The 10,060-nt window shown below is 45.2% G+C and overlaps 1 protein-coding gene across 15 annotated transcripts in view; it reads left to right on the top strand.

Annotated features, from left to right (window-relative positions):
• Positions 1-10,060, top strand: part of pde4dip (phosphodiesterase 4D interacting protein) — a 59,511-nt gene that overhangs the window by 39,074 nt on the left and 10,377 nt on the right. For 11 of the 15 annotated variants that reach the window (XM_025054207.1, XM_025054209.1, XM_025054208.1 and 8 more), the window contains 19 exons: positions 857-967; positions 1,051-1,170; positions 1,272-1,355; positions 1,551-1,766; positions 1,854-2,012; positions 2,402-2,500; positions 2,570-2,707; positions 2,807-2,986; positions 3,079-3,273; positions 3,339-3,593; positions 3,883-4,054; positions 6,549-6,625; positions 7,025-7,191; positions 7,473-7,761; positions 7,833-7,983; positions 8,073-8,201; positions 8,377-8,848; positions 9,155-9,390; positions 9,645-9,693. In XM_025054207.1, coding sequence (XP_024909975.1) covers positions 857-967; positions 1,051-1,170; positions 1,272-1,355; positions 1,551-1,766; positions 1,854-2,012; positions 2,402-2,500; positions 2,570-2,707; positions 2,807-2,986; positions 3,079-3,273; positions 3,339-3,593; positions 3,883-4,054; positions 6,549-6,625; positions 7,025-7,191; positions 7,473-7,761; positions 7,833-7,983; positions 8,073-8,201; positions 8,377-8,848; positions 9,155-9,390; positions 9,645-9,693 — 3,299 coding nt within the window. The remainder of the gene's footprint in view (positions 1-856; positions 968-1,050; positions 1,171-1,271; positions 1,356-1,550; positions 1,767-1,853; positions 2,013-2,401; positions 2,501-2,569; positions 2,708-2,806; positions 2,987-3,078; positions 3,274-3,338; positions 3,594-3,882; positions 4,055-6,548; positions 6,626-7,024; positions 7,192-7,472; positions 7,762-7,832; positions 7,984-8,072; positions 8,202-8,376; positions 8,849-9,154; positions 9,391-9,644; positions 9,694-10,060) is intronic. The other 4 variants (XM_025054206.1, XM_025054204.1, XM_025054203.1 and 1 more) reach the window with 4 other exon arrangements.

Raw genomic sequence — 10,060 nt, 5'->3', positions numbered from 1 at the left:
GGGGACCCCCCCCCCCCGGCCCCCCTGCCCCGGCCGCTGCTGCAGCAGCATCAGCAGCGGAGGTTCTACTCAGTGAGGACCAGCAGAGGTAGATCAAACCCAGACCGTGGGACTCTGTTAAAGTCCAGTCTGATCAGCAGTAAATCAGACTGTGGAGAAGGAGCAGTGCTGTTGGTTCAGCACCTGTGAAAGAGCACAGTGTATTAAAGGCTCATTCCACTGAATGAAGCTGTTAATCACTGGTGACTTTTCTCACTGTTTAATCACAGTCAACTTTGACTGAGGAAAACTGTTTATAGTGCAGACCAGAAGGTGGCGCTGCAGCAGATCTCACCGTCACTTTAACCAAACCAGTTCTTCCTTCACAGCCTGGTTGAGCCTGAGACCTCCATCCCAGAGGACAGAGGCCGTGTCACTACTGTGTTCTGTACAAACAAAAACCAGGAAGTCAACGTCACACTTATCACAGCAACAGCCCTTTCCTCAGGAAGTCGTCCGACATCGACCTGACAACAGAAGAACAGCCTCACCTTCTGCCTTCAAATTCATTCATCTGTCTCAGGCTCTTCATTTCCTACACTACACAGCAGATCATCTGCTTCCTCTACTGTTCCACCAACCATCTCCATGACCTCCAACACTACATCCACAAATCTTTCTTGATGTCCTCCTCTTCTCCATTTCCAGCACCTTTATCCACCATCTGTACCATCTCCACCCTCTTCATCATCTCCACCCTCTTCATCACCTTCACCTGCCTCTCTAACTGTCACAGAGAAAACTACAGGAAATCTTAGTTTGTTTTTCAGGCTCAGAGTGAAGAATTTACCCAGTGGCTTTCTCCTGTCTTTGACAGCTGGGTCACTATGAGAGCGCGGTGGGTCAGTGTGTCAGTGAGCTGCTCCAGGCCCAGCAGCAGGTCAGCTCTCTGCAGGCCAAGATCAGAGAGAGTGAGGCCAGGAACCAGGTGGGTTGACACAACAAAGTATTTGAATCCAGTGTGTGACTAGGTAGTTGATTATTCTGGACTGAGTCACTGCGTGTGTGTAGAAGCTGCAGGAGCGCCTCTGTGGGATGGAGCTGGAACTGCACTCAGCCCAAGAAGAAGCTCAACAGCAGGAAAGAAACATCCAGAACATCAGTGATGTTGTCAGCTCAAAGGAGGCAGAGGTGATGGATGGATGGATGGATGGATGGATGGAATGACAGAATGGTTTAAGAAAAGCAGGACACACAGGACTGATCAAATTCATGTGTGTGTGTGTGTACAGGCCTCAGAGCTCTACAGAGTAATAGAGGAGCAGAACAAGATGCTTTGTTCTCTCAAAAACCTTTCAAATCGCCAGCATCTCCAGGTATGATCTCTACTGAATTTTTTTAAATTTATTTCTTATTTTCCTCTCTGCCCCAGTTTCCACCAGCTCCATGTTGTCCTCACACTGCACCTCCACAGTTCATGAGTTAATATTTATCTAATTTTAGGGTGATTTTGTGGTGGAGAGACATTTTTCATTTGTGTTTTCTTCTCCCTTTTCACTGGTCTTGATCAGCAGCAGCCCCCAGGACCAGAAGGTGTCCACGGTCATAGAGAAGTTCTGACTCTGCAGGCCTCTCTCTTCCAAGCTCAGCTGGAGCTCCAGGCTGGTGAGCGGCTGCAGCAACAGGCCGCCAGGATGCAGGAAGACCTGAGCCGGGCTCTGCAGAGGCTGGAGGATGACCTGCAGGGAGCGCTGCAGCACAGGCGGGACACAGATAAGCACAATCAGGTGAGAAAAAGAAGTATTATTGGGGGGTCGGCGGGGGTCACCAGTCTAATCTGACTTTTCATAACGGTTGTGGACGTTTGAGTGCAGGAGCTGCAGATGGCTCTGGAGAAGACTCGGAAATCCCTGCAGGAGAAGGAGGCGCAGCTGAGGGAGAGTGAGTGGCAGATACAGAGGGAGAGAGAGGAGAGGGAAAAGAGCATCAGAGAGCTGAGGACATCTCTGCAGACCAAAGAGCAGCTGCTGGAGGTCAGACCAACACAACACAACACAATGTTGAACATTTCAACAGGGCTGCAGCCCATGACCCAGATATCGGTGTGACACCACTCAGGAATGTAGGCAACACAAGGTCCTGGCCATTATTATGGTAATGAGCAGACTGTAGTGGAGGTAACAACAAGAAACGAACAAAGCTGTTACACTGCATACACACTACTCTTTCTACAGACTATTATTATTATTATTGGAAAAAATCACAAGACAACAGAGACACACTTCTGTGTCTATGAATGATTGCGGGGTATTTTGCAGTTCCACTAGAATGCCACTAGATGGCGCCAAAGACCGCAGCCGTAGGACTAAACTTGGCCTGTTCTCTTCACTGACTCCATTTGTGTTTGCTGTGTTTCTGTCAGGACTACTGTGATCTTCTGGAGGAGCATCAGACTGAGAAGAGAGACTCTCTACTTCAGAAACTGCACCAGCGAATCAGAGACAGAGACCGAGCTCTGGAGGTAGGACAAGACCTGGATAAGATGGGATAAGATGACTGAGAACCTTCACAGACATCTGTTGTTCTGCAGAGAGCTGTGGACGAGAAGTTCCACTGTGTGGAGGAGAGAGAGGAAGAGGCTCGACGGCTTCAGCTGCTGCTCAGAGAGAAGGAGAGAGACCTGGAGAGGCAGCGCTGTGTGCTCCTCAACAACGAGGAGACCATCATTGTGAGAACACACTCACTCACTCACACACACACACACACACACACACATTGGCGTGTTTTCCTCAGCTGATCTTGACCTCTGTGTCCGCCTGTGTGTCAGAGTCTGGAGGTTCTGGTTCGTGGTAAAGCTGTGGAGCTGGAGCAGGTGAGCGAAGCCTGGAGGAACCTTCAGCGCCAGCAGGTGGACAGAGAAGAGAAGCAGAGAGACTCTCTCAGAGAGAGGGACACTATCATCAGCCAGCTGCAGGGAGCGCTACATACTCGCACACAGGAGACTCAGGTAGAGAGGAGGGCAGCACCACACCAACCACGACAAACGAGGGGATAGAGACACGTTGACGTTTTCTCCTCGTTTGTCCCTCTGTGCTGCAGGATCTACGCTGTTCTCTGCTCGCTCAGATCCACGCTGCTCCCACTGAGGTCCTGGAGGAGCTGAAGGTCCGTCTCCAGCTCAAAGACCGTCTCTTCCAGGAGGTTCTAGCTGACCGGACTCGTCAGGCCCAGCAGCACCAGCAGGAGGTGCAGAGTCTGATGATGACCATCAGCTCCAGGGACCAGTACATTCAGGTAGAACTGTGGAAATGGACTGAAGGAGGTGTGGATGTGGAGAAGATAACACGCTGTCTGTGCAGGACTGTGGGAGACGACTGGGGGAGGTGATGAACGAGCAGACGTCCAGGCTGCAGGAGCTCCGCAGACAGCTGAGCTCAGGTTTGGGCTCCAAGCCCGACTGTGGTACCGACTCGGTTCTGGAACTCCAGGCCCTGGAGGAGGAGCTGTGTTTGGCTCTGAGGAGGGAGAAGGAAAACCAGGAGCTGAGCAGGAGTCAAGCTGCAACTCTGGACTCCTTCAGCCGCACACTGCAAGTGAAGGAGCAGATCATCAGGGTCAGTAGAAGAAGATACTAAACCCACGAATGGGAACCGTTGATACAGAAGAGATTTGATATAATCATAATAATCTGATTTGATGTGAACAGGATTGTACAGTAATTATAATATAAAATTATTATAGTATAATAAATAGCCAGATAGATAGAATGTCTATTTATTATGTTTTATAACAGTTTTGTAAATATATATATAAAAATAAATATAAATGACCTGCCGGAGGAGAAGAACCGTCCTGATGTACTCCACTCCTGTCTTCTGTGTACATGTGTATTTGTCCTTTCAGGACCTTCAGAGTCAGATGGTGGATCCTTCAGACCTCCCTCTGGTAGAGAGGCTGACCCAGGAGCTTCAGACGCTGAGGGAGAACCTGGTGGAGCCTGACGTAGACCTCCCAGCAGGAGGTCCTGACCTCCGAGGTCATAACAGGCCCGGGGGCAGACAGCCTGAGTTTGGAGGTGGGCATCAGAGAAGCATGGGACAGTATCTGTGAGAGCAGCAGGAAGTGGTGTTGTGGAGACACCTGCTGGTGGAGGGTTGACATCTGTGGTGGCGTTTGACCTGCTGTACCACTAACACTGTAGAAGACGAGTGGCTTCTGACCCTCATCGTTTGCTTCTTTGGCTTTTTCTGCATGTGTTGAAGTATGCAGTTGTGTTGAATTATAATGATATTGTGTACTTCGGTTTTACGTTTGTCGACAATTAGCGTAGTTTTCCTTGTGGCGTTAAGTACACATTTTGCAAGACCTAGTTCATACTTGCCGTATATTGGCAATTTTTTAAAATGAAAGAAGATTAAACAAATATAAAAAAAAAGTAACACTTGTTTCATAGGATCTTTGTTTTAGCCACACGTTAGCACATAGCAGTTTAGCATCGTTTTTGGCAGTGGGGTAATGTGTTTTGTATTGTTCTAGTTGGACGCCCACTGTCCATTGACTGAGTGGACAACGTCTTTAAATATACTCAATTAAAGACATTTGACACGGTGTGTGTTATCAGTGCGCTAACGCATGCTAACAACTGCCGCTTCGTAGCCTGCGTTTAGTTGTTTGCTTTTACTTAGCTCATTTTTAGCTTTGTACTGGAACTGTAATTTAGCTGCGTGTTAGCGAAGATTAGCTCTGTGTTCAGTTAGGTTTTTTTTTTTTGTTTTTTTTTTTTTCACCGAGGTGGATTTTAACCAACACACACTTCGACTGCATTACTGCCACCTCTGTTTTTCACTGGTAAATATATTTATATATAAGTCATTGTGATTTTTAATTAATATATGCTTACGTTTGCACATATTTTAACAAAAACATCAGTGCTGTTTGATATCATTGTTAAACTGCCATTTCTAATCGTAAAATATTAAATCACTGCCCCAGGTTGTAAAGTCTTTGAATATATCTCTGGACTTTGGTTCAGAGTTTTGTTGGCAAACACAACTTAACACAAAATCAATCTTTTTTCTAATCATTTTTTTGTCAAATTATTTTAATTGCAATGCATTTTTTGTAGATTCAGATGATTCCCGGCCTTAAATGTGCGATGGACCTTTTTTAAACTAAAATTAAGCCGGGCCTTAAATGTGCGATGGAGCTGTTGGACCTTTTTTAAACTAAAATTAAGCCATCGTGAATAAACACTCTATCTTTTAATCTTTTTTTTTAAACAAAGATAACCAAAGTCCTTTATCACTTCATTAATATTATAAATTTTCTAAGATTTTTTTTTCAAAGTCAGTATATGTGAAAACTGTAAAATCATATTTAAGTTATAATGACGTCAGTTCTCATATAAAACTGTGTGTGTGCATGTGTGTTGGTGTGTTGAAACCCAGCATGTGTGTTGTTGTATGGAAATCTTTTTGTTGTTGTTTTTACAGTAACTCCTGCCTTTTGAAAACATGTTTTCTGCTTCTGTGATCCTTGAGACTCTGTGTAATTCAACAGCTTCATTTTTACTGTGTGCTTCAGTCAAAGGTCAATAGGTCACACAGGAACACAGTAAGTATGGAGGGATGTCATTATCATGATAAATATATGTTTATCTGCATATATGATTTGAAGTTTTGTCCAAACTAAACTATTAAGAAGTTAAAGATGAATCACTGAGAGAATGTTCTCCACAGTCCAAACATCCCTGTACACCTTCATAAATGAACACTTAAAACAAACACACAAAATGTTTCAAAGCTTCACATCTCAGTTGACGTTCAAACACAATATTTTACAGGTTCAGTCAGAGAATAAATCAAAATAACAGCCAAATAATAAAATTGTGATGTGGAAAACTACAATTTGAGGTGAAAATATTTTAATAAAATGATCAAACTTTACTCATAAATTTCTGCATATTCTCACCATCATCAGCATTGATCTCAGTTTGAATGACCATAACATGCAGATGTGGTCTGTGGTAACTGAACACCACGGGTTCTTGATAATAACAATAACAATAAAGAGTGAAGACATTTAATGAATGATGCTCCAGTCAATAAACATTTCAACTGATATATCTGTAAATCTTACTCTGATCCCACTCTGAAGAAATGAAAACATGGCTGCAGAGTCAGTGAACTAACTGACCTCAGCTCGTGTCAGTTAATCAATACAAACAAACCTGTGGACTCGACACACGTCTACTTCTATAAGACATATGGTTCTTTTAGCAGTCCACATGCCTTATATTGACCACACTAATTAGCCAGAAATAAAAAGATTTGACAGATGTGGGTCTGGACCTCTGGACGGCAGCTGAGTTAACTGGTTAATAAAATTGTAATTTTAAAGCTGTGGTAGATGATGATGATGTCATCAGTGAGCAGTAGTGATAGAAGTAAAGACAGTTTGATTGTTGCTGCTGATGTTCACGGAGTCTCTGGTTTCACAGATTCCAGTGATGAACAGAAATGTTCCCGTGAAGTCACTGTTTGTTCACATCTTTCTGTTTGTGTCTCCAGGTTCAGAGGATGAAGAGGATGATCAACTGAACAGTGATGAAGGTCAAAGAAAGGTCAAGTCTCTGAGCAACCCCCAGGTACACACACCACTGACCTGAACAGCCAGAACACAGAACATCACACAGTAGAACCTGCATCACTTTGCTGCTGTCTGAAGAACTTGGATTTTATTTGATGTTTTAGTTTTTATTAAAGGTGTATTACAGCTGTGACTCCAGCTGGCTGCGTCCCAAACAGTCAACCCTCCTTGACCATAGGCTACAGATACATAGTGGGCTAATTCACATTCAGGGCTTGAAATGACAAAAAAAAAAAAAAAATAGAACGGTACTTAACAACCTGTCCCTTTAATGATGAAGAACTCTCTCTGTGACAGAGAACAGAGGGATTAAACACAGTCTGGTTCACAGTTCCATATTTGTGCCTCTAAAACCTCTGCACTCTTTTATCACTGAAAGCCTGTCTGGTCTGAACAGGGCTGCGGAGCTCCAGAGACGGCTCCACTGAATGATCTACTCTTAAAAGGTCAAAGTCTGTTGGAGGTACAACAACTGGTGGAGCAGAAGAGGGCGGTGGAGAGGGAGCTGGTGGAGCTGAAGGCTCAGCTGGAGAAGACAGGATTCTCTTCACTTTCACAGATCAGGTTAGAGAGACCAGGACACACACGTTCATCTCTGCCCTGTTGAAGACACACAGTGTCTACTTCTGTGACCCACCATGGTTTCTGACCTTTTTGTTTCTTCTAAATAGGATCATGACTAACGTAATGTTTTATTAAAGGAAACCTGAAAATATTGTTGAAGAACATATAGTCAGAAACAGTCAGACTGTGATCATCAAATGTTACTAAACGTTTCTACACATTTCTCAAGCAACACTTTGATTTTTATCCACTTTAAAACTGTGTCTGTGTCTGATTTTAAGGAGAGCTCTGTTCAGCCTCCAAACAGAGAACGATGATTTGAAACGTCAGCTGACCGAAGGCCGACATGTGGAGCAAAAAAACTATAACGCCCAACAGGCTGTAGAAGAAGTTGAAGCAGAAGAGGAGGAGCTGGATGTGACCATCGAAGGTGTGGAGGTGGAGGAGGAGTTGTGGGAGACCTGGGACAGCGAACTGCCTCCCCCTCACGCCAACATCCAGAGTGAGGAGAAAGGTGGGAGCCAGACCTCCACCCATGAGTCAGAGCTCAGACTCACCAACTCCTCACAGGTAGAAGCCGCTCCACAGGAAAGTTTATGTTGTCAGCTTCAGTTGTTTGACAGTGCTGTGTACCTGTCCAGGCTAAGGAGCCACGGCCCAGCATGCAACAGGCCGCTGCTTGTCATGACAGTCTGCAGCAGAAGAGCAGAGAGCTGAAGGAGAGGCTCATGGTCTCTGAGGCCACGGTGCAGGTTCAGGCGGAGCAGCTCAAAGACTACAGGCAGCTGCTGAGTGAGTGTTGTTTCATGTGGTTCTTCCACTAAGAGTCAACTATCGTCTACAAACTCAACAACAATAACTTCTTCTCCTTTGATCCACAGACGCTGCAGCAGCGGAGGGAGCAGTGCAGCAGGACAGTAAACTGGTCCAGGTCGACCTGCAGGACCTGGGCTACGAGACCTGTGGTCGCAGCGAGAACGAGGCAGAGAGAGAAGACACTAGCAGCCCAGGTATTTTTTTTACATTCTATACTGCCTGCAGAGGGCGCAGCAGCTAAGTAGTCGCTGTAGGGTGTACACAAATTTCTACCTTTATCCAAAATATGAACAAAGGGCTTGTAGTTGCGCTCTTGAACCCTAGATGGCAGCAATACCCAAGTCTTCTTCTTCCTCTGTTTCCTGACAGAGTTTGACGATCTGGAGATGTGCACGTCTCTGGACTGTGGCTCTCAGTGGTGGCCTTCCAGCACCAGCACCTCCACCTTCACCAAAGCCACCAACAAGAGTTCCTCTTCTGGAGATGAGGTGTCCTCTCTGCAGCGACTGGTGGAGGACCTGCGCTCACAGTTGTCCCGTTCTCAGGGCGTGATCCGAGGCCTCCACAGTCGCCTGCGCTCGCTCTCCACCTCCAATCACTGTGAGAACTCCACCCCTCGTAAAGTCAACTGGAGCTTCCAGGCTTCACCCTCACAGAGCGGCACAGAAGACGACGAGGGATGGCAGTCTTCTGACGGAGGTCCGCTGCCCTCTCCTGGTCACTCTCACTCAGACAAAGGTCTTCAGGAGCTGGTGTCCAGAATAGACGCTCTGGAGAACCAGCTGAGGAAAGGAGGCAAGAAGTGTGTGGAGCAGGAAGAGGCGCCTGTCGGACAGCCAAGGTGAGAGAGAGAAATTTCCAGATGGGTTTTAATTAGATATAATTCTTCATCAATCTTCAATCAAAATGTTGATCCTTTTTAGGGCTTGTTATAACTTAAAGGTCAAGCTTTGTGCTGTTCAGTATGTTTTTCTGACTCAATCATAACATCATACAAATATATAGATATATAAAAAGTGGTTTAAAAAAAGTTACTTATAACTTCCATGCAATACTATGGGTGACCACTAGGGACAACAAAGCTCTTGTTGAAGACTTCATCGTTGCCTCTTCTTACCTGTGTGTGTGTGTGTGTGTGTTTGTGCAGTAAACTGGACTCTCTGATCCAGGCTCAGGCCAGAGAACTGTCTCACCTGCGTCAGCGTCTCAGAGAAGGTCGTAGCGTCTGTAACATCCTCACCCAGCACCTGGGAGACACCACCAAGGCCTTCGAGGAGCTGCTGCGGGCCAACGACATCGACTACTACATGGGCCAGAGCTTCAGGGATCAGTTGGCCCAGAGCAGCTCTCTGGCTCAGCGGGTCGGCGCCAAGATCAGTGGACGTGAGTCAGACCTGCAGAGACACTGGTCCACTGGTACCAGTCGGTACCAGTGAGACTAAAACATGAGTAGAAGAAGAAATACACACAGACAGGAAGTTGGTAAAGTCATGGCTCAAACAAAATGATAGTAAAAACACAGCTTTGTCTATGTGAATTATATTATACTTATAGTATAGTATATATGTTTCTATTTACATTATATTAAATATTTCTGTCATACACTGTATCAGTAAAGGTGGACTCTGTGTTTTCAGGAGATCATGCTGAAGACCCAGAGGAGAAGACGGAGCTGCTGGCCATCAGGTTAGTGCTCTGTGTGTGTGTGTGTGTGTGTTATTAGGAGCAGACTAATGAGGAGTTGACTCGATAACGACTGATAGACTCACTGCTGGATCGACGTCACTGTTAATTTGATAATTAATGATGGCGGAAGTCCTGGGTGGAGGGGGGAGGGGCCGGGACCTGATGTCCCTCTGCACTAACAGTGAACTGTAATAAGATTTTACTATAATATTTTGCAGGTTTAAAATATAACTAGGACTTGAACTTTAACTAAGTGATTCTGAATAATCAGGTACAGATAAAAATAACATACTTAAAAAATACAAATTAATTTTCCGAGTATGTTGCAGAATTTTATTGCAATTAATTAGTTTTATATATATATATA

The sequence above is a fragment of the Cynoglossus semilaevis genome, chromosome 2, assembly GCF_000523025.1.
Source record: "Cynoglossus semilaevis isolate Cse_v1.0 chromosome 2, Cse_v1.0, whole genome shotgun sequence".
In the NCBI taxonomy this organism is placed as follows: Eukaryota; Metazoa; Chordata; class Actinopteri; order Pleuronectiformes; family Cynoglossidae; genus Cynoglossus; species Cynoglossus semilaevis.
Note: the sequence above shows the minus strand (reverse complement) of the source record. Positions and strands in the feature narration are given on the sequence as shown.